Consider the following 24,902-nt stretch of genomic DNA (forward strand, 5'->3'; position numbering starts at 1 on the left):
AGTGTGACATCTATTATGAGACGGATCGAGGAAATATTAAAAATGAAAGTGTAAAATTCTAACTACCCTTGAACCCTAAATCGCAAATTCATAATTAAATAATGATAAAAATAGTTCCTGTTTATATTGTTTTGATTTATTTAGCATAGGAATCCCAGTCCATTTTTTTTAAAAAAAATTATTTAGTCAGACTGAAAAGAAAAGGCCCAAGGCCCAGATATTCATGTTTATGGGCCATTGATATCCACGTTCACGTGAAAGAAGTGTTTCTATTGGCCCAATATCTACTTGACCACGACCCCCCTTACGTAAGCTCTCCCGCCACCACTCTACATGCATAATCTGCTGCAAAATGCTTTAAAAACCATCAAGTTTCTCAATTTCTACTCATCCTAACAGATTACTATCCTAACTGACATTTTTCTCAATTTTCAAGAAATCATGAATTTGAAGGAAAATTATGTATAATATGGCATACAGAAAAAATACTATTGAGATAAAATTTTGGTTACATAAACGAGTTGTTCACATATTCTGTCACATCTTTAACTTTTACACGTGATATAATTGTTCACTTTTTAAAATTGCAAGATAGACTAAAAATCAACTAAAACTTTGCGTTTTTTCCATCAATTTGGTTATTACTATATCTATTATTTCTCAACACATAGATGTTGCTGCAACTTAATTCATTTCCAAGCTCCTGACATTTTATAATCAAAACATGCCTGAATCAATATTAAGATTCAAAATATCTGAAAATAAAGAAATCTGAAAGTTCAGAACCATCAAAGTTTGGGAAAAAATATTTCTTTTGAATTAGTTCCGGTTATTTCAATGTAGGAGAGTAATTCATTTGGACTATATTGGAACCATTTTTTTGTCTTTTATTATATCGTTAATAATGATAGAAATCCATGGTTTCATCCTAAAACCAATTGGTGATAGGAGGAGTGGCCCATGAGATTTATATACTAGTTTCAGTTTTCTTTTAACACCGACGTGGTACAGTTATATGTTATTTTTCTTGTTTCAATTGCCAACAGTTAAGTTTCAACATTCGACTGATTTTTATCTTCTATCGAATATGTTTCTCAGTTACAATACATGTCTGTTTTTTTGTTAAAAAACTTCATGGTATATTTATAATGCTATACTTTATCTAGAATGCTTCTACATTTTTTGTTAATAAACTTCATGGTATATTACGAGTACTTTATTTTAATTTTTAAGAGGTGTGCTATTTTTATTAAAAGAAAGCATCTCTGACATATTTAAGTAAAGTTTAAGATTTTTAAAAATACTAGAAAAATTAAACATGCAGCAACCTTGAAGACTTTCCTACAATATTAATGCTACCGTGATTAAACAGTAAAGCCAAAATGGCAACATCTATAGCGATCGAGGCTCAGAGCAAGACGGCCGAGATCCACTGCGGTCCGGCCCCCTGCAAAGAGAAATTTCTAGAACTTCTAGAGAATTTCTCAGTGCCTCGATGCCTGTTTCAGATGGCCGACATCGAGGCAGCAGAGTTGGAAGAGTTTGGTTTCAACCGGTCCACCGGCTTCTTCTGGGTTAGGCAGAAAGCCAAAACCGAACGTAAGTATTTATAGAGACTTTAACAATTTTATGTTAAAGTCACTTTATGTTTAAAAAATATTTGATTGGTGGTGGTTTAATTAAGCCACTTTTGTCGCTCATTACATTACATGATCGGAGTGAAACAAAGTATTTATAGAGACTGTAACAATTTTATGTGCCGGGGTGGGGGACTCGTGGACCTCCAATAATTTTGAATTTATAGACATATTTTAATAATTTTATGTTAAAAGATTTATATAAATAATAATTTTTGTTAATTATTTTAATTTGAGAATTATAAATTTATTCAATACCATCGCTTTAATCATAAGGCTTAGACCTTTCTATACCTTTGTTTTTTTATCTTGCTTAAGATTAATTTCTAGTAAATTACTAGAATATAAGTTTTGAAATTTGTTAAATTCTTATTTTGATAAAATTACTAGTATGAGTTTTGAAATTTGTTAAATTCTTATTTCGATTTAAAAAGGAATTTGTTCGGAAGCCCGAGAAATATCTTCTTGAGTCCCTAATGCAAAAATTCTAGCTTCGTCAATATATCCATGCCATGCATGTCATGTGTTTATTTTGTGCAAAATGGTTGAATGACACTTTCCAACCATTTCCATGCAATCTACCTATCTACCATCTACCATCTAAATCAAATAGATTAGATTTAAAATGCATGGATCATGTTCTCATAGTTAGGGTTGATAGATAACTTCACAAAGACTTAATTGAACACCAATAAATTCAGAGGCAAATATGTATAATCCATCAACTAAAAATGGCTACAGCAAAGATGATTGAAACTCATAGCAAGGAAGCAGAGATCTACTTTGGCCCGATCCGCGGAGAGAAATTAATCTATCCTGAGATACTTTTATCTTGGGATAGATCGGATCAAGGAGTTTAGGTTTAACCGGTCCACTGGGTGAAGCAGGAGAAGAAAACGGAGCGCAAGGTGGATAAGATCACGGGAGTGAAGGCCAAGGAGATCTTCACCTCACTCGTAGTTGGTGAAATTCTTGTGGGGTCCCATCGAGTGAAAAGGTTAAATTTGTTAGTAATACTGGTATTTACCGAGTCCACCCTATCGCGGCCTTTGAACCTACTGTTGTCGGAGTGAAAAGGTTTAATTTGTTAGTAATACTGGTATTTACCGAGTCCACCCTATCGCGGCCTTTGAACCTACTGTTGTCGGATTCAAGACTAAATAGTGGTGAAAAAATCAATATCAAAATAAAGATGGAACAAAGCTTCATGTATTCTTCTTCTTTTCAATAAAATCTTTGTGCCAAGTCCGGATTTGGACATGCAACCGTTTTAAGATTTGTATATGCATAGATATAAATAATCACATTCCTTCACATGTAAAATTTTTTTTGATGGGAAATATTCTCGAAAAACTCGCATACTTTCAATGGTGGATCTAGTTGGGGTCAGAGTCGATTGATCCCACCACCGGTCCACCGTCCATGAGTACCGAATATTTTACTAGCTCTCAAATTTTTGAATATTTATATTTGAATAAGGTATTCATCTGTAAATGCTCAAACTTTTGTTAAATTCTGGTGTTGCATACCTACGTTAAATTTGTCCTTAAATTAATTTAAAAAATTAATCAATTTGGTAACACGAGTTCTGAAAAATCGTTAATAGTAGTAACTGGTAAACCATGGATATTAATATTGTGAATACTGAATAGAGTTGTATAAATAGTAAAAAAAAACTTGTGTCGCATAGTGTCCTAAATTTAAAATGAATGTTATTTATTGTACTAAGACATACCAAAATGACATAAATAAACTTTTTAAAGAGGGATGGAGTAATAAAAACAAAACAATCTTAATTAACACACCATTAACATCAAACACGAAACATGAAGTTAAAAAGCAAAACCACATAAATTGAGGAAGGTGGATCACACGAATATAGTGTGGTATTCAAAATGAAACACTTTTATTTGTTATTAGAATCACTCTTAAATTCTTAATTACCAATAGCAAGTTGTAATTATTATATAATTAATTATCACGTTTCAAACATTAAATCATCCCTGAGCCGACCTATTTTAGGAACAAAAATACACAAGTAGAATTAATTGTAATCATATATTTACAAGAAATAAATAAAAAATTGCTTCTCTTGATAGTTGGTCTAGCAACAAAAATCGGTTGTACAATCTAGCTGATCGTTATGAATTGAATAATATTTTGGAGTTAGATAATTATTGAAACAACAAAAGCACATAAGTACGACATTAAACATAAATATAACAAGATATTTTATTGTCTTTAATTAATTTTTGTTTAAAAAAAATCTTTCTTGTACAAATTTGGGACATTAATATTAATTTGAATCTATGGGATTCACTTATGTTCTTGTTATGTCATCCACTAACAACAACAGTTATGCCTTCTGATGTGTCTGACTTCACGAACTCTGTTTCTTGAATCCGTCAGTATCATTTCTATAGCTTGTCCCTTAACCTGCTAATCTACCTATCTATCTATTGTATACAATGTACCATTATCTATATCAAATAGTTTAGTTTGAAATGCAAGGTCATGTTCTCATAGGGTTGGTAGATAAGTTGACAAAGACTTAATTCAGCCCCAATAAATTCAGTGGCAAACATGTATAATCCATCAAGGGAAAAATGGCCACAGCAAATATGATTGCAATTCATAGTAAGGTAGCAGAGATCCACCGTGGACCGATCTGCAGAGAGAAGCTAAACGGAATGTTGGACGAATTCTCTATCCCGAGATGCTTGTACCTCGGGATAGAACAAATCCAGGAGTTCGGGTTCAACCGGACCACAGGCTTCTACTGGATAAAGCAGGAGAAGAAAACGGAGCGCAAGGTGGATAAGGTCGGGACTACGTACTTTGACACGCAACTCACCGCATTCATCGCGCCACGTCGCGTGTCAAAGATCACGGGAGTGAAGGGCAAGGAGATCTTCCTCTCACTCGCAGTTGCTGAAATACTTGTGGGAGTCCCGGAAAGTGATAAAGTTAAGTTTGTTAGTACTACTGGTATTTACAGAGTCCACTCTATCGCGACCTTTGAACCTACTGTTGTCGGAATCAAGACAAAATAGAGATAAAATGTCAAAATCAAAATCAGGACAAAAAGATAAAAAAGTGCTTCATGTATTCTTCTTCTTTTCAATAAAATCTTTGTGCAAGTCCGGATTTCGACATGCAACCGTTTCAAGATTTTTTATTAACCATGCATTGATTTTAATATTGTGATTAGAGTTGTATAAATACTCCCTCCGTCCCAACTTAAGAGTCCTGTTTTGCCATTTCCGTCCGTCCCAACTTAAGAGTCATATTTCACTTTGACCATAAATGGTAACTAGGCCCCACATTCCACCATTGTATTCCACTCACATTTTAGTATAATATATATAGGGGTGCATTATAATGATAACCCAAATTTCCGTAATAACCTGTTAAGGATGAAGTTCCTTAACTCGTAGATTTTGCGTCGAATGTCGCGGGAGCTTTTGCCCGTCGATCAATCCGGCATCAAAATTAGGGTTTTGTGTGTTTTGCACGTTTGAAAGGAAAGAGAGTAAGAGAAAATAAAATAGAAGGATAATTGATATTTCTTGAATGATCAAAATGACTAACAATGTCCATTATTTATAATAGTGGATACTAACTTAATGAGCAAGACAAAAGATATGAAAAAGATATGCAAATCCATAATTAACTAACTAAATAATAATAATAATAATAATAATAATAATCGTATCAACTCCCCCACGGTTGAAATCCACCTTGTCCTCAAGGTGGGCACCATGAAGCAACGATGAGTATCGAGGAATCCTCCTGGGCCAAACATACACCGAATAGTTGAGCGTCTCCCTGCATCAATGCGTCCATGAATGCTCAAGCATAGAGTGTCATTTTGCAGAGGAATCAACCGGGCATCGGCGTCGAGGAAAGTTGATCGATGATTAATACTTGTAACATCACCAACATGCCAAACCACATATACACAGGCAATTACCTTCTTTATATCCTCAATGGAACCATCTTCGTCCTCTTTCAACAAAAAAGAATCAATCTTGTTGCTCAACATTGTAATATCCAACCTGTTATGCTCTACCACATGTATAGGTTCTCGGCAAGTAAAAACAACATTACATGGATCATCTATGTCATCTTTACTACCATAAATTGGTCCACTAACATCAACACTAGAATGAATAACATCGTTTTCCCCTTCATCATTATCAACGACAATTAATTCCATCGAGTCATACCCGAAATTAGAGTCGCACGACAGAGATAGTGTGGCTGGTGGAGGCGGGATAGCACCGACAACAGGCAGCGAGCTTCTAGATGGATCGTGATGGAGATCAGTTGGGGCGGCGACGATCATCTGTGGTAGGGGACACGATACCGGATCCGTGTACATGACACTGGCTATAGGGTCTGGTGGAGGTTGTGTCGCGGCGTGTGGATCGCCCAGGCAGCGTTTGTTTGCATCCATCCGAGACGTCAATTGCTTGACAGTTGTAGTCAAGTGCTCAAGCTGTGAAACCAAGGCAGCCAACTGTAGGTTCGGTTCTAAATTCGGCGTCACCGGATCACGTGCCATGCCGAGAGGCTCCGAACCCGGATATGGCGGTGGTTCCGGCAAATCGAAGCCCGTATAGGGCGGCTGCACAGGCAGCTGATCAACAGCCCGTTGCTGGTACGCTCCTAGTTGGTAGTAAGGATTCACGGTCTGCTCGTCAATATTAGGATTCGAATGCTGAGGCGGTTGATAAGGCTGAGAGTATCCCTGCTGCGTGCACAACCTTGGCAGGTCCCAACAAGAGGGCGGTGGTGGCGAGTACAAATCTGGCTCGTAGAAAGATGGTTGCTGATACGCAGTTTCCTGGCGCAGCCATGGCGGGTCCCAGGAAGTGGGTTGACGGGCTTGGTAGGGATGGTGTTGTGGGTGGAGTCTCCCATCCTGTGGATATGGATATGATGGTTGTTGATCTAACGCTCTGTTCGGATGGAGCAGGGGTTGAGATACGAGCTGCCATGAGTGGTAATCCGCCTGCCGGAGTTGATATCCGGTGTAGCTGTACGACATGTAGACAACGATTCGGAGGAAGAGATCACGATGAAAGCACCAATTGTTAAGGATGAAGTTCCTTAACTCGTAGATTTTGCGTCGAATGTCGCGGGAGCTTTTGCCCGTCGATCAATCCGGCGTCAAAATTAGGGTTTTGTGCGTTTTGCACGTTTGAAAGGAAAGAGAGTAAGAGAAAATAAAATAGAAGGATAATTGATATTTCTTGAATGATCAAAATGACTAACAATGTCCATTATTTATAATAGTGGATACTAACTTAATGAGCAAGACAAAAGATATGAAAAAGATATGCAAATCCATAATTAACTAACTAAATAATAATAATAATAATAATAATAATCGTATCATAACCCTATAACCAAATTTGGACCACACATTTTTAAAATCACGCGGTTGATATTCAAACTTAGATTTACTTCATAAAAAAAAAGCGCGGGGGTAAATATGTCATTTCGCTCATGATAAAATTTACGTATCCAAATTTCGCTCATTTAATTTCTGAATTTCGCTCATTTTATCATTTTATCAGTCAGTCAAAAGTATCATTTTATCAACTCAGAGTATCATTCTATCCGGCAAAACTATCATTTTATCAGTTTTATATCATTTTGTCACGTTTAAGTATCATTTTATCAGCTTATATGCAATTTCTTCAGCTAAACTATCATTTTTATAAGGTTACTGTCATTTTATCCGCTTAGATTATCATTTTATCAGGTAAAAGTATCATTTTATTAAACAAAAATGTCATTTTATACACCAAAAATACCTATCATTCTATCGGCTGAAAGTATCATTCTACCCGGCAAAACTATCATTCTATCGGCTGAAAGTATCATTCTATCCGGAAAAACTATCATTTTATCAGTTTTATGTCATTTTGTCATGTTAAGGTATCATTTTATCAGCTTATATGCAATTTCTTCAGCTAAACTATCATTTTTATAAGGTTACTGTCATTTTATCCGCTTAGATTATCATTTTATCAGGTAAAAGTATCATTTTATTAAACAAAAATGTCATTTTATACACCAAAAATACCTATCATTCTATCGGCTGAAAGTATCATTCTACCCGGCAAAACTATCATTCTATCGGCTGAAAGTATCATTCTATCCGGCAAAACTATCATTTTATACAGTAAACCTAACATTTATAAGCTAAAAGTATCATTTTATCAACTCAGAGTATCATTCTATCTGGAAAAACTATCATTTTTATAAGGTTTCTGTAATTTTATCCGCTTAGATTATCATTTTATCAGGTAAAAGTATCATTTTATTAAACAAAAATGTCATTTTATACACCAAAAATACCTATCATTCTATCGGCTGAAAGTATCATTCTACCCGGCAAAACTATCATTCTATCGGCTGAAAGTATCATTCTATCCGGCAAAACTATCATTTTATGCAGTAAACCTAACATTTATAAGCTAAAAGTATCATTTTATCAACTCAGAGTATCATTCTATCCGGCAAAACTATCATTCTATGCAATAAACCTATCATTTTATAATTTTATCAGTCAGTCAAAATTATCATTTTATCAACTCAGAGTATCATTCTATCCGGCAAAACTATCATTCTATGCAATAAACCTATCATTTTATCATTTTATCAGTCAGTTAAAAGTATCATTTTATCAACTCAGAGTATCATTCTATCCGGCAAAACTATCATTCTATGCAATAAACCTATCATTTTATCATTTTATTATTTTACGTGATATTTGGCAAAATTCAGAAATTAAATGAGGGAAATGACAGTTTTACCCCGCGCTTTTTTTTTGAAGTAAATCTAAGTTTGAATCTCAAAACTATCATTCTATGCAATAAACATATCATTTTATCATTTTATCATTTTACGTGATATTTGGCAAAATTCAGAAATTAAATGAGAGAAATGACAGTTTTACCCCAGCGCTTTTTTTATGAAGTAAATCTAAGTTTGAATCTCAACCGCATGATTAGAAATATGTGTGGTCCAGATTTGGTTATAGGGTTATTACGATATTTAGGGGTTATCATATGATCACGAATATATATCGAGTTTTAATCTATGCAAAACTAGATTTAAATACAGAAACGCAGAACAATATCATGCGTAGGGCATGTGTAGGTCATTGTTAGTTTATGTTTAGGTCATACTAACAAAGCATGACCTAAAATGATCTTAATATGACATTAAACTCAAATCTTATAATGTGACCTAAAACTGGTTAATTATGACCTTCCGTATTTTTGATTAATTATTGACCATTAGATCATCTAATCCTAGGGCCAAGATGTGGGCTGCATTTCTGGATTTAAACACATACTTGTTTTGATCATCTCTCTCTATATATATATATAAGGTTTTGATCTATGCAAAACTAGATTTAAATACAGAAACGCAGAACAATATCATATATATATATATATATATATATATATATATATATATATATATATATAGGATTGTGATCAAGATAGAACCATTCTTAAACGTAGAACCATTCTTAAACGTAGAACAAATGCCAAACGGAGGTCGTTAGATCTTTTAATCCAATGGTGTTGATTTGCACAACAACTTCCCATTACAACCAAAACTATTATTAATGGGTGAATGCAGATAAGTGAAAAAATAAAGCATGCATGGACTCTTCTTCGTTTCATTCATTCTTCCATCAACATGTGAGTTTTTTCACATGTTGAGTCCGGAATGTCGTGAAAACATAGTCTAATATGTATGATTTTTAATCTTGACCGTCATTTTTTCCTCTTCCAATGAATAAAATATGTAGAGTTCTAGGTTCTACACTTAAGAATGGTTCTATCTTTAACGCAACCCTATATATATATATATATATATATATGATATTGTCCTGCGTTTCTGTATTTAAATCTAGTTTCTAAGGGATGAATAGGAGAATAACGCTCCCATATATATATATATATATATATATATATATATATATATATATATATAGGGATGTATTCATTTCCTTTTCATATATTTCCTCCTTTTTCCTTCTTAATATCAGCCATTAGATTAGAGAAATGGACGGTCAAGATCAACATTGGGTAATTAATCCCGTGTTGCATTATTTATCCTATTTTGTGCATTATGAGGGTACAATAGTAATCTAATAATGGCTGGAAACCGCTACGAATAATGCACCACATGGTCACGAGTAATGCATATAATTGCCTATATAATGCACAATATGTGAACTGCAATGCATACGAATAAGATGTGCTGTGTTATGATGTTTGACACACGTTTCTTGTTTCCCTTAAGGGTTTAATAAGCTTAGGGGCTAGGGTATAGTACGTAGACATGTATGTAATCTTCACATGGTAACGAGTAATGGATATAATTGACTATATAATGCACAATTTGTGAACTGCAATGCATACGAACAAGATGTGCGGTGTTATGATGTTTGACACACGTTTCTTGTTTCCCCTAAGGCTTTAATAAGCTTAGGGGCTAGGGTATAGTACGTACGCATTAATAACAAATTATAAAACGATACGAATAATTCACCAAATTGTCACGAGTAATGGATGTTATTAACTATATAATGCACAATATGTGAACTGCAATGCATACGAATAAGATGTACCATGTTATGATGTTTGACACACGTTTCTTGTTTCCCCTAAGGGTTTAATAAGCTTAGGGGCTAGGGTATAGTACGTAGACATCTAAATGGCAAAACCTATAGACTATAGTAGATGCCTTGAAATAGTACTAGCTAGTAGTAAATAGTAAAAATTAATTAATCCTTCGGCATACAACCGTTATTAACTAAATGCGGTTCAGCCACCCTAAATTATTAGGTTAAGAAAATTAAAACCCTTTAAAATTTCCAAAACCTAGCCTAATGAATTTGAACAAATATGGGAAAATAGCTAGAAGACATACAGTTTCCTTTAAATCTTATCTAGTAAAAATAAATGTTACACAGTGACAATTTTCCATGGAGGGATTTTGAAAAGACGACATTATAGGCTTTGCCCTAAACCAGGCCCAGTTTCTAAAATGACCCAGCCCATTTACCATTAACGATGAACACGGCCCATTTTACGACCCATTTATTAAAAACAGACTTGATTTAACATTTGAATTATGGTTTTAATGTGTTTTCATATTTCCTCCACATTTAAACACAAACCCTAACTTAATAATCATAACTTCTAAATTAAAATCCCATTTTCTACACAATTCCAATAGCTAGAAAAGAATGTGGTATAAGAAAATCCCAAAGTTATTAAATACAATCCAAAGTTATAAATAAACAGAAATTTCATTTAGTGAAAGTGTGAAATCTTGGAACTCTTCAAAAATTATTTATAAATGATCTAGATCTAAAGTCATACCAATTATTTATTAGAACTTGATAACTATTAAAACAATTGTGTATTATAAGTCTAAAATCGAAATTTTAAATTATATAAGTGAATCTTGTCAAAAGTAGATATTGTCCTTTTTTTTTATTGATTTGCGTAGATGCATTGCTACGAGTGCAAAATTAGGTAGTTCTAATAAAATGCATGGAGTAAACGCTAAGAAATGTATGTGAAATGAATTAATATATGAATGAAGCAAAGCTCCATAATTGAAGGAAATTCATATGCCTTCAGCTCAATTCCCGCCTCCAAAAATTGCTGAGCCCAAAATTCATATATGATATATCGATCTCTAAATAAATAAAAAACATTCTACCACCTCCAAAGTCAATTCAAACAAACATTAATTCCTTCACTCCTTAATTACCAACATTATATTAGCCACTCAAATTTTACTTTTCTTCTCAAAAAAGTAATTATTTACACCTAAATCCAAATTTAGCAGATATACCAAAATACAGTTTCTATGCAGAATATATCAAGCCACGTTCTTTTTATTATCCAATATAAGTAATATTTTGCCTAGAAATAATTAATGTAATATATAAAGTATCACAGTGATTAATTCAACTTAATTCAAAGCAAGAAAATAAAATATTAATCATAAATTAAAGCAAAAACAAAAATTATAAGTTTTATTACCTGGTTTAGATGATTGATCAGTGGAAATCAATAGAACCTTATTTCCCTTATACAAACTTTGAATCACTCAAAACAAAAACACAAAATCATAGCAAAATGTATCACATTACAGAATGATCATAGACAAAAAAAAAAGGTTTCTTGATCAGTATCAAACCCTCATTTTTTGCCTGACTCAAAAACCCTAATATTCCATCCTTTAAATTCTAGGGTTTCTGCATTTGATTTGAATAATCACAGAAGAAGGAGACCGAATTGGGGTAGACATTGTGGCACGGCGACGAACCCGAAGGCGGCACGTAGCCCTTGGGAAGCATGGCGGAGAAGCGCCTTGGGTCCGGCTTCTTGGCCGCCGTCTTTCTTTTCCGTCGAGGCAGATTTCTCCTCTCGCCCCTCAAGAAAGGGGGAGGCGTTTTCTTGATTTGGAAGCTCTGGAAATCCTTCAGAGGCAGTGGAGCTTTGACTGATAGTGAGTGAGAGGGAAAGGCTAAGGAGATGAGGATGATCAACGAGAGAAGAGAGAGAGAGATGGCAATCTTGGTGTTGCAGTTAGCCATGAGATTTCATGAAATAGCTTAGAATTTGTGGGTGCGGTTTTTGATAGATCAAGAAATTCTTGATTTCTTTTGGGCGTTTGGGGTTTTCAAGAGGAGGAGAAAGAGTTGGGGTTTTAGAGAGAGAGAGAGATCAACATTCCACGTTTACAGATCTGAGTTGTGAGGAGAATATCAGAATCTAAGATCTTTGCTGTATATACATTGGAATCTGGGATTGGAGAATAATAAAATCACTTCATATTTAAGGTGTGGGTGAGTGAGTTCGGATGGACTTGTCGCTACTCTTGTGGGTTGTAGACCACCTTTGCGAGGATCGGGGTGCTCGTTCGGGGGGAGGTTCGATTCGAGATGTTGTTGGATGTTGGAAGGGTGGTTTTAATTTGTCGCTAAAATTGGGGTACATCGTATTCTGATGGCGGATATTTAATACTCCTACAGAGTAATAGTGCTGGATAAAACATTAAGGATACGAAAGTTGGAGTTAGAAAGTGATAGTTTGGTTGGAGTTTCAATTATTATGTAACGGTATGAGGTTTGTAGGGATTAGATCACTCGTGATTCACTAATTATCGAGACCTCTTTTTGAATTAGGTCACTAATGAGATGGCTAATCCCAGTACGATACAAGCCAAGAAGTACAAAAGAGATTACACAAGTATACTAACTAGTACAAGCTAAGAGTTACAACAGAATAAAGGTTACAAATTTACAATCTACAACTATAGCTCAAACCAGATCCTCAACCGGACCATAGCTTCCAAGCTTAAACCAATTGTACATCCTGCACACTTAGCAATAAAGTCAGTAATACAAGAAAGAGATCCTTTCGGATCTTAAATCAGAAGAGAACAAAAGACAAAAGGAACAGAAGATTTAGGATATGGCTCAGGCCGCACACACGACTGCACAGGGCCAAGGACCTCCTCAATCTTCACTAACAAGTCTCAAGGGAGCACAGTGAAACAATCGGACCCCAAAACCCTAGGGATACTCCGATTACTACAACACAGAAGCCACCGCGCCTCACAATCACCACACGTCTCACAAACACTACCAAAAGGCCTCAAGAACACAAGAATCCCACGGATCTAAGAAATCAATCGAAGATCTTCAACCAAAAGAGCATATTCGAACACAACCGTTCGAACCCATGGAAATCTCCAAAATCAACACAGGAGCTGAGAGATTAACACTCAGTTCTCACAAAAGCAGAGAAGAGAGTCGTCGGAGAAGAAGATCGGAGCACATTTCGTTAGAGAGAGAGAGAGATGAGAGTTCTAGAGAGAAGTCAGAGAGTTTTCGCAAAGGGAGAGAGTGAGAATGGAATCGAATGATGCGGATAGATGGATGGGGTATGGTTTATCACACACAACAAAACCAACCCTACATCCAACGGTCCATATCACTGATCCGCGTGAGATGGCCACGTGACAGCCATCGGAGCATCCCACTTAAGTATTGGGCCAAACCAATTTGGGTCACCAATAATAGAACGGGCCATACAAATTAAATCAGCCCAACTGATTAATAACAAGCCCACCAATTGGAGTCCATAATATCTCACAAGGTCTATGTGAATTGTCGATCAATTGTTAAGAGGGTGCAACATTTGTGCCAAAGGCTCCGAGGTTCGTGATGATCAAGCATGTTCTCAAGACTTGCTATAGTAGGTGGATTTGCATAATAAATTAAGTATTTCTTATCTTAGTTTTGTTGTGTGAGGTTTATAAGCCTTCTTTACCAAAAAAACATAATAAGTATAACAAAATAATTAATTACTTTCGTTTTTCTTTTTCTAATTCCATTCCGCATGCTTATTGTATGCCCATTACTAATTAGTACTCCCTCCGTCCCGGATAATTCGTCTCACTTTGACCGGGTACGGCTTTTAAGAAATGTAGTTGAAAAAGTTAGTGGAATGTGAGTCCTACTTTTATATACTCCCTCCGTCCCGCACTACTCGCATATTTTCTTTTGGGCACGGAGATTAAGGAATGAGTGATAGACAAAGTCAACAATTACGGCTGTAGGTATAAATTGTTACTAAAAATGGAAAGAGTGCAAATAACTTGGGACGCCCAGAAAGGAAATAAGTACAAGTAGTGCGGGACGGATGGAGTATTAGTTTTATAATAAAATGTTAGTAGGAATGAGTTAGTGGCACATGAGGTCCACTAAAAAAATGGTAAAAAGTGAACTGGGATAAATTATGTGGGACGGGCCGAAATGGAAAAATGAGACAAATTATCTAGGACGGAGGGAGTACTAATAAGGATATGCATGTTTCAAAATAACTTGAAATTTAATTAATGTCACTTGTAAAAGAAAAGAGAAAAAGGAAAGAACAATTAAATACAGTACGTACGGTAAGATGATATCGTCCCGAAAAAGATAAAAATACTAGGCATAAATGATAAATGTTGTTTCTTAGATTACTAAATACACACTCTGGCAATAAAGGAACACAGTAGCTAGTCCATCATCCATAAAAATATTTTCTTTTGCCATTTTCATAGACATTAAAATTAGTCTACTTGCATATTAATATTAATAAGCAAATTATTTTATTTATACTATATAAACTAGGAGATAGTTTATAACTTTTCTCAAAGTTAATACGCAAAATTATACTATCACCAAGCGTCACAAAACATATCATTTCTTGACTCAATATCAGTTCAATGATCCATGAATATTAGTCATAATTCAATATTTAGAATAGCTATATTTCGTAATGCCAACTAATATTAAAGTATTAGAAAACAGATAAGAGTATAATTTTCAGTCTCAAAAAACGAATATACCGAACACACATTAACTAGTACCTAGCAGCTAAACCTCTCAGTTTGCCTCTAAGACACTAAAGGCTCACTTAAAATTATAAACGCAATGTTATAGAAAAACCATTATTCTATACATATATTGCACCACAATTGAATCAAAATCGGGCAACATACTTGCTTTACAAACTATGAATAGGCAATGGATGGAAACATCGAAATTCCAATGGAACTATCACTCTTCACCTAATTTGAGTCTCCACACCCAAAGCTTTTGCAAACTGCCATGAAGCATAAATCATATTCTGACCAACCAAATGGACCATACAACAATATTACCAAATGTATTAGGTGATCTTTTCCGCAATTCCATGGCTAACATATACTCCCTATGTTCCATTAAAAATAAAACGTTTTCCCTTTTTGATTGTCTCATTAAAAATGAAACGTTTTCTAAATGGAAACATCTCTATCTCTATTTTTTTTCATTTCTCTTACTTTACTCTCTGCTCATTAACTCACAAAACAACAATATATTAAAACCTGCGCGGATTCCCAATTGTTGTATATTTAATGGGACAGAGGGAGTATATAATAATGTATACTTATAAGATTATTTCTCCATTCATAATATACTCATTAGATCCCTTACCCCACTAATCATATTTATCAAGATTGAGTGACTAGTTAGTGAGTAGTAGATCGAATTCAGTTGTTCTCTCCTCTTAATTTCCAGCTGAATCAATAGTGTGAATTGTGAAACTTGCCGTTGACTTCAAATCTTTGTTTAATCCAAACAAACCTTATTCATTTCTGCAGCAAACAAACATCAACTAATTCGAAAGGAGGGAGGTGTCTTCCTCCAATCCATCAATCAAGATTTCGCGGGGTCTCCGCTGTCTAGATTCACTCGCGCCGGTCACTGAGCGTCGCACGATTTGTTCTCGACTTCCAATAGATAAAAAGTGCTAATCAAGGATGTCGAAATCGCTACCCTATTCAATGAAAGATGTTCATTACGACAATGCCAAGTTTCGCCAGCGATCCCTCTTCAAGGTTCGTGCGATTTTCCTCCAGATCTCCGTTTCTCTTGTTAAAGATTTCAATTTTCATTAGAATCGATCGATTTTGGTATTTGCTCTTCTTGATTTTTCTGGGAATCAAGAAAGTTGTGATTTTTATGTGTTGGGCCGAATTGAAGATGTGTGGATTGATGTTATAATGGGTTTTAGCTTTTAGGGGTTTCTGATTGAACATTTGAATCCGATTTTGGAAGTGTGTAGATGATATAATTCACACACACACATATATATTTGTTTCTGTACATTGGCTTCTTGTTTGTTTGGATGATTTTGATGATAGTTACATGGAGTTTTAAGTTGTGTAACTGTAGTCATGGTGGCTTCTTCAGGTGATCACACAAAATATGATAAGCAGTCATGTTAAACGCGAATGCACGAATTGCAGTACAGGAAAGTTTCTTTTGATATTGATGATTTTCGGTGTGGCCTATCTCATGCTCACACACACAAGCAGCACTCCCTCATCGATTGGTGCAGCGGAACGTGTTGGTACAGAGGAAGGGCACAGTTTCTTCACGGATGGGAGTGGTAGGTTTCGTAAATTTTGGAGAAAGGCACCGAGGCTTCCTCCTCAGTTGTCACCGGATGAAATAGCTGCTAGGAATAAATCGATTCATAGCCCTGGCAAGATAGATTCTGGACCTGATTGGGTGGCTAGGCAACAAAGGGTCAAAGAGGCGTTTATCCACGCATGGTCTGGCTATCGGCACTATGCAATGGGATTTGACGAACTTATGCCTGTGAGCAAAAGAGGAGTCGATGGCTTAGGAGGTCTAGGAGCCACTGTGGTGGATGCTCTTGACACAGCCATGATAATGGGAGTTGATGAAGTTGTTGATGAAGCAGGTACTTGGATTGAGAAACATCTTTCCCAGAGGATCGATAAGAAGGGCCAAGTGAATTTGTTTGAAACTACCATACGCGTTTTGGGTGGTCTTTTGAGTGCTTATCATTTAAGTGGGGGCGAACATGGTGGTAACACCTCCGCAAAAGGACCTAAGCCAGCTGTCTATCTCGATACCGCTAAGGATTTGGCTGACCGTCTGTTAATTGCTTTCACATCGAGCCCAACTGCTATTCCCTATAGTGATGTTATTCTTCATGACCGTTCTGCGCATCCAGCTCCTGATGGTTTAAGTAGCACAGCGGAAGTGTCTTCCGTCCAGCTTGAGTTCAATTATTTGAGTTTTTTGACTGGTGACCCGAAGTACTCTTTGGAGTCTATGAAGGTTTTGGAACACATGAAAACCTTGCCGAAGGTCAAGGGGCTTGTTCCTATCTACATAAAGTAAGAATGCTTTTTATCTCTTTTCATGATTGTTTGTGTTTCTTTTGATGCAGACGACATTTTTCCTTTTGACTCTGTTTGGATAGCTAGAGTAATGCATTTAAGTGCTTCTTAAGAGTTATCGAGTTTTTTTCTTTTTTGGGCGACTCTGCATTAAATGTTCCCTAAATGGGAACCTTTTATTACTGCTCAGATTAGGTAAAAACGTACGGAGTTCCACAAACGCGTGATTAAAAATGCATACATGGAACTTGGCTTTAAAGCGAGTTCTCCAAACACGTTTTTTCCTAATCTGAACACTAAAATAAAGTTCCCATTTAGGGAACCTTTAATGTGGAGCCGCCCAAAAAAAAACAAAGTTATATTGGTTTAAATTAGAAAATCGGACGTTAAGGGGTAAAATCGTACAGTGCATTAGACTTTTAACTGTGCTCAGGTACATTTAGAAGCCACTGAAGTTTTTTCTTTGAGTATGGATGCTTTTCCCAAATTGTTCAAGTAAATAATCTGGCATCTAATAGCTTTGGTAGATAAGCAGGGTAATTTACAGCGATGGGAGGAAATTAAATAATGTTGCATTACAATAAACATTATCATTTCCTTTTGTCAGTCTATCAATCGAATGAAACACACCAGTAAGTAACAACATGATTCTTCGTTTTCTTTTTCTTTCCAAGTTAGTTTATAAACACTTAGTCATCGGTTTGTACCTGTCATGATTGCAGCCCTCAGACTGGAGACTTCAGTGGGGATAATATTAGACTTGGATCACGCGGCGATAGCTACTATGAGTACCTCATCAAAGTGTGGCTTCAGAACCCTGGGAGTAACGTGACATATTTGCACGAGATGTACAAAGAATCAGTGCAAGGTGTCAAAGAACTTCTAGTTAAGAAATCAGTGCCCAATGGGTTGGTTTTCGTAGGAGAATTGCCTTATGGCCCTAAAGGTAGCTTCAGCACCAAAATGGATCATCTGGTATGTTACTTCCGTCCAAATTGGAACTCTTTTTGTCTTATAATATCTTTCTTTTAACTTAGATGCCCCATTAATAGGTATGTTTCCTCCCCGGGACTCTTGCTCTTGGTGCCACGAAGGGTCTTACAAAGGACAAGGCTATGAAAGAAAACTTGCTCACTCTCGAGGATCTGGAAAATTTGAAGCTTGCTGAGGATTTGGCTCAAACATGCTATGAGATGTATTCTGTAACCGCCACTGGTCTTGCCCCAGAAATAGCATACTTCAATATAGAGGTCAGTTCGTTTTTTGCGTTCTTTTTGTGTTTGCACTTTAATAATCTAATATCTACAGTAAAGTGTTTGCACTTTAATAATCTAATATCTACAGTCTAAATCGATCATTCTGATGCTTACTTGCATCTCTCATCTAATTTGACATTAAGCAGGGACATAAGGAAGATGGTCCTGGTGGTGGAAATAACCATTCCAAGTATGTAGACGACATAGTTATAAAATATGCTGACCGTCACAATCTCTTGCGCCCTGAAACGGTTGAGTCACTGTTTGTCTTGTTCCGAATCACAGGAGATCCCAAGTATGTATACTAGTTATTTATTAGCTAGGGATATATTATGTTTTGTTATTAATTACTTTTCTCGCCCCGCTTTTCACAAGTCGTCACTATGTTATGTCTCTATGATTGCAGATATCGTGAATGGGGTTGGGACATCTTTGAGTCGTTTGAGAAGCATACGAAAATTGATTCTGGAGGTTACACCTCTCTTGATGATGTTACTGTGGTTCCTCCACACAAAAGAGACAAGATGGAGACCTTTTTTCTTGGCGAAACACTTAAATACCTGTATTTACTGTTCAGTAGCAGCGATGTGATTCCATTGGATGAGTACGTGTTTAACACAGAAGCCCATCCGTTACCTATTCAAGGCCATGCCAGAAGTAAATGAAGTTGGTGCTCTGATAAAGACGATTGATTTAGCGAAGGCGGAGTTTCCAATTCAATTTAACCTGCCATGCCTCAAAACAAGTTGATGAGTTTGGTGGTGGTTGAATTGCTGCTAGCATCAGCTAGCCTGCGCTCGGAAGATTTTGTATGTGAACTTTTGATGTACGAAAAAAATAGTGGATGGAACTTTATATAGAGACCGAGAGTTACAGATTCTGAATTTGTAAAAATCCTGCCTGAATTTTCACTTATTGACTGTTGAGTTATACAATTAGTAAGAATTTACGTATCCGGTGGGTTGTAAGTCAACCGTGTAATCGATTATACAGATTTTTTCTGCTACTGTTATTAGCATCAAGAACACAGGGAATGATTGGTCAGTGTTAAATTATCTGTATGCTATTATTGCTTTGAATTGGCTTTGTCCTACACATGTGGTTAGAGTCATTGTGTCTGTTAGCTTGTACTAATATACTTGATCTCTGCACTGGTTTGATACGAGAAACAAATGATCACCATCTCGCACGACACTTAAGTCGTCTATCTCTGCATTTTCTGCATTTACTATGCTTGTGATGCTGTCGTCTCCAAATTTTTCACCTGCAGTTTCACAAGGAGGCCATTGTCATATAAACGACGAGGTAAGTGTTATTGTCTTTATTTCGAAACTATATGTAAAGTTCGAATGGTGCATACCTGCTATTTTGAGTAGATCTTCTAATGAATCGGGTAGGACTATTAGCTTTGGAAGCTTCGTTTCCAAATGTTTACTATTTCCAGACTTCATGTGAATGGTGACTCTCTTCTTCTTAGGGCTTACTGCTTCTACGTGAGCTGGATTCGTGGAACTGCTCGGGCTGACACGTGCATGATTCTTGTAATGATTGGTCGTGTGACTGATGCCCCCATCGGGCTTCCTTTTACTTTCATAACTCAATATGAGATCGTATATGCCTCTATTTGCTTGCGTTTCTGCTAATGCCTTTGGTGTCCAGCCTCTCTCATCTGGTTTGTGCACATTTGCACCTCTTTCCAGCAGAAACCGGACCATCTCCATATGCCCCTGTCGAATAGCAACGTGAAGAGATGTTTGGTCATCCACTTCAGCTTCGCTTCCATCGGTATTGTTACTCTCTATCTGATGTGTGGTCATAAATCTTGAATTCTGGATATCGATATCTGCTTGCTGTTTCCTCATTGCCTCGTTGTGGAAATCATCTTCATATCGAGTGTGACTATAGCTGTCTCCGTTGAAACAATTTCTAGGGATCAAGCTTGGATCGTGTTGGCCTTCTATGTCGAAGCTTCCACATGCTCTCATTTTCTTGATACAAAACGTAAAAAAAATTGAGTCAGTTTTCGAATATTTGAATCTGCAAAAGCTATTGCTGCTTGCTGAATTTTACCATGAAAAGATTGTTCATAACGATGCGTTCGTCTTCTGCATATGCTTGAAGAGTGTTGAGAAATGTGCTTCTGTCGATTCGTAGAATCTGAGAGACTTCAGTCGTTTGAACACCAAACGGCTGTGGCTTTTCACATAACACCCCTACCTCCCCGAAAATGTTCCCTGCAGAAGCCTTTCCGACTACCTGTATTCACGAATGTGAAAGATGATATTATGTGAAACAGTCGACCTATCTTTGTTTATCGGGAATAGTGTTACTGTACGCTGATTCGATAAACTTACTTGATCCTGTCCGTTAATTTTTGCAACGAATTTCTGCCAGGAAAGAGAAAAAGAATCAGAATGTGAAAGATAGACAGCAGAGGCTTTTCAGGTATAAATAATCTATGAAAGTCGAGAAGCATCGACTTACCACTGATCCGGTGACCAGTATATATATGTCTGTTGGAGCCTCGTTTTGCAGAATAACGTCTTCTCTGGGAGGGTAGTACTCAGCCTCCATCTCCGGTACCTTTTCAGTCGAGCACAGAGATGCTCAGATGATGAAAGGAAGAAGAAAAGGCGAGGAAACGGAGGGTGAGTTACCAGTTGGAGAAGGAACTCCTGCGAAACGCCACTGAAGAGACTGATGTTTTGAACGATGGGGTAAAACAGGTAATGCGCGATGCTGGAACGAATGGCCTTTGGCAGGCCGTTCATCGTCTCCTGCTGCTTTAACCCTTCCGTCTTGAACTTGAGACATATATGCGACAGGAGCTGGTCTTCTATCCGCGGTGGAAGCTGATTCCGCTTTGCGAATTCCGAAGCAGCTCGGATGGAATCTCTCTGCAAGCATATGTTGTCTGATTTTAGAAGTCTTTCGAGTAAGCATCCGAGAATTCTACGAAGGAAAACTTACGAAGGCTCTGGTGCGGCTGGTCCAGTGCACAACGAGGTTCGTCATGTTTCCTATGATGTATGCCGTTAACCCGAGGTTGAACATCATGTAGCAGATTCCGAACAACATCTCTCTCGGATTCTCTGCGTGTAAGTCTCCGTACCCCGTTGTCGTCAGAGTCACGATGGACCAATACAGTGCGGTTATGTATCTGTCCCAGAGGCTCAGCTGTTTGAAATCCGGATAGACCGCCCCGATCCACGTCTTTTGTGGGTCGGGATACCTGTCTGCAATCATGTAGTTGAAGCAGCCGGCACTGTGCACCGCGAACAGAGTAACCTGAATCCAACCGGAAAAAAAAAAGCAACTTCAACGTTAAAAATTGCGACGCGCCCTCACACAGAGTCACACGAAACAGAGAATCGCGCAGACTTACAGATACGAGCTTGGTGCAACGAGTCCAGAAGTAGTTGAATCGGGTGTCCTTCTCGAGCCTGAAGGAAGACAAGAAAGCAAGAGTTGGTGTCATCTGGCATGAAGCATTCTAACCGAAAGGATAGATTTACAGAGACAACGGACCTTGCGAAGAGGGAGCTGACTCGTCTGAGGCGCCATAACCGGAGCATGCTAAGCAGTTTAAATCCCAATCCGCCGCTGTGATCTGTGAAGAGCATGCTGAGAGATTGAAACGGCACTGTCGAGCAGAGATCAAAAGCAAACCACGTCGATACATACCTGTCCATTCAAATACGAAACAAGGTAAACAACTTCACTTCCCGAAGAGTAGTAATTTTTTCGAACTTGCATTTACCTTATCGCTATTTTCTTGTGATCGTCGATCAAAAGATACGTCTGGCTGTCCATGTACGCCACGAAGAAGGTGAGGACGATGTCGACAGCAAAGAAGGCGTTGACAATGTTGTCCACGGCGAACATGGCGTCTTGCTTGTAGGGCAGGAATGCAAACTCGAAAGGGGAGATCCACGCGGAGTAGACGACGAGGAGGATCAGGAACATCCCCCATGCCCTAAAAACAAGAAATCAAGAATCAGCAAAGCCTCATTTTTCCATTTTCGTCCGGACAGGAACATGTTTTAGTCACCTATATCGGGGGTTGAATGGGGAGACGACGTGCTTCCTTAGTCTCGTAGTTTGATTGATCCGAGCTCCGAGGGAGGGAATGAGATGGCTGGAGAAGAAGCTGCTGTTAGATTCTCCGGCTCTGGTCTGGAAATCCTCGACACAGAAGCGTCGCAGGAAGTGCTTTGAGCAAGCGAACGACATGGGGCGAAGTCGAGAGCCGAGAGAGGAGCCTTGTTGCTATGTTAAAGCATCAGTGTGTTGTGAGGTGTGGCTTATATAGTTGTGGAGAGATGCACGGGAAAGCTCCTCCCTTTTGCTTTCCATTAAAGGAAGTTGGCTTTTCCAATATATAATGTGAAAGATCATGTTCATGCAGTCAATATTTTATGATATTTTATTTTATTTTTTGATTGATTATAATTTGTTACAGTGATTAACTGAAGGAGGGGGGGAGGATGTGTGTAGTGAGTTTTACAGACAAGAATTGAGTGATTGTTAAAATGTAAAAGTAGTGGTTTCATGTCTATGGAAGAAGGTGATTCCACGTGGACCAATGAGATGTCGTTGTCTGAGTTCTGCTTGCTGCTGCCGCCATGGTCCAGCCCAAGGCATCTCTTTTCAATTTTGATTCTTCGCACTTTCAATAATAATAATAATAATAATAATAATAATAATAATAAAGAAGAAGGCAGCAGGAAAAATCATAAAATTTGCATTTGTTCAAAATCATCTCATGATGGAACAGTCAACAATCATTCGTGGATGTTACTGCATATAAGTTAAATGTTGTCGTCTATTCATAAAGAGAACGATATTGTTTGATTGAAAACCTCAATAATACACCACATTTAGGCGACCGTAATATTGTTTCATCATGGGATTGGCTGATTTTAAATTTGCATTGATGAACTCAAATTCGAGCAGATTCGTGTTTTTTCGATAATTAGCCCTAATAATAATAATAATAGCTCTTTTATTTCCCTACTCCTTTCGTTCTACAGTAGTAGAGTCATTTCATTTTTTGCACTCGTTTTGAAAAATTGATACTCCCTCCGTCCCCAAAGAGTATGAACTATTTCCTTTTTCGTCCGTCCGTAAAGAGTACGAACTTTCTAATTTTGAAAAATTCAAACAACTATTACCCCTACAAATCATTTTATTTACACCTTATACTATTACCATTAACACTTATACCATTATAATAATGCGGACTCCACTCTCCACTAACATTATTTTCACTATTCTTTCTCCCCATCTCTCTTACTTTTCCCCTTATTTATTGAAAAATCCGTGCCGAACCCAAAGTTCATACTCTTTGGGGACGGAGGGAGTAATAAATAGTTAAAGTAGAGAAAAAGTAAAGTGAGAGAGAGAATAACGTAGATAAGACTCTTCTCTATATTATTTTCTCTCTTACTTTACTTTTTTTTTCTACTTTAACTATTTATCAGCATTTTTATAAAACGAGTGCTGAAAATGAAATGACTCTACTACTATAGAACGAAGTAGCTACGTTAAATGTGGGGTCGTTGGCATCTCTCCAGAGATGCAATGGGCAATGTATATATGCTTGTGTTTTTTGGTCCCTCGCGTTTCAATCTTCTCTTTTTTTTCCTTTTTTCCTTCACATGGTTTTCTTGATTTTTCGAGGATATAATCATTTATTTTGCGGGTGAGATTGAATAAGATTATGGTCGTTAGAAAGCATCAAATATTAATTAATTAAATAATTTAATCAAATTACAAGTGATTCCAGCGGCGGACACGTAATTAAATTAAAACAGTTTAACAAATCAGAATCCAAACCATTGATTAGTGTAATGAGGGAAAATCTTTTGCCGACCCGGAATCTCGTGCGAATCCATTTCCACAGTTAATTTGAGCTTATCTCATATGATAATCTCGAATTTTTTTTATGATAATATTGAATCGGAATTACGTACTATTAGAAGCGATAATTCTATTGGAATTGGAAAATAACTTTTGTATATGTATAATGTATCACAATATGAATGTACCATGTCACACTCGTGAACCCCACGATTCATCCTATATCATGGGGGAAAATGAAGTCAAATTTGACGTGGACAAATTGAGTTGAGATTATAAAATTGTGTTTTGCATCTCTACGGTGAAGTATATGCATCGCTAGAAGCAATTGTAATATTAGCGG

At 36.9% G+C, this 24,902-nt stretch overlaps 3 protein-coding genes across 3 annotated transcripts; 2 read left to right on the forward strand and 1 right to left on the reverse strand.

Moving 5' to 3' along the window:
- Nucleotides 1-4,243: 4,243 nt before the first annotated feature.
- Nucleotides 4,244-4,690, forward strand: LOC121757400. The gene has a single exon (XM_042152954.1). It carries the CDS (start codon nucleotides 4,244-4,246, stop codon nucleotides 4,688-4,690), a length of 447 nt encoding a protein of 148 aa, XP_042008888.1.
- Nucleotides 4,691-15,745: 11,055 nt separating this feature from the next.
- Nucleotides 15,746-19,650, forward strand: LOC121758773 (mannosyl-oligosaccharide 1,2-alpha-mannosidase MNS3). The gene is made up of 6 exons (XM_042154166.1): nucleotides 15,746-16,124; nucleotides 16,480-17,438; nucleotides 18,164-18,416; nucleotides 18,494-18,691; nucleotides 18,844-18,992; nucleotides 19,104-19,650. Exons 1-6 carry the CDS (start codon nucleotides 16,047-16,049, stop codon nucleotides 19,360-19,362), a joined length of 1,896 nt encoding a protein of 631 aa, XP_042010100.1. The 5' UTR covers nucleotides 15,746-16,046; the 3' UTR covers nucleotides 19,363-19,650.
- LOC121758772 (potassium channel KAT3-like) lies at nucleotides 19,582-23,183 on the reverse strand. Its single transcript, XM_042154165.1, has 11 exons — nucleotides 22,749-23,183; nucleotides 22,458-22,673; nucleotides 22,226-22,381; nucleotides 22,083-22,140; nucleotides 21,668-21,985; nucleotides 21,355-21,594; nucleotides 21,182-21,280; nucleotides 21,052-21,084; nucleotides 20,768-20,953; nucleotides 20,058-20,685; nucleotides 19,582-19,961 (listed from the first exon to the last, which is right to left on the reverse strand). The coding sequence occupies exons 1-11, from the start codon at nucleotides 22,928-22,930 to the stop codon at nucleotides 19,828-19,830; spliced, it is 2,250 nt and encodes a 749-aa protein (XP_042010099.1). The 5' UTR covers nucleotides 22,931-23,183; the 3' UTR covers nucleotides 19,582-19,827.
- Between the last annotated feature and the right edge of the window lie 1,719 nt (nucleotides 23,184-24,902).

The sequence above is a fragment of the Salvia splendens genome, chromosome 12 (genome assembly GCF_004379255.2).
Source record: "Salvia splendens isolate huo1 chromosome 12, SspV2, whole genome shotgun sequence".
Taxonomy (NCBI): domain Eukaryota; kingdom Viridiplantae; phylum Streptophyta; class Magnoliopsida; order Lamiales; family Lamiaceae; genus Salvia; species Salvia splendens.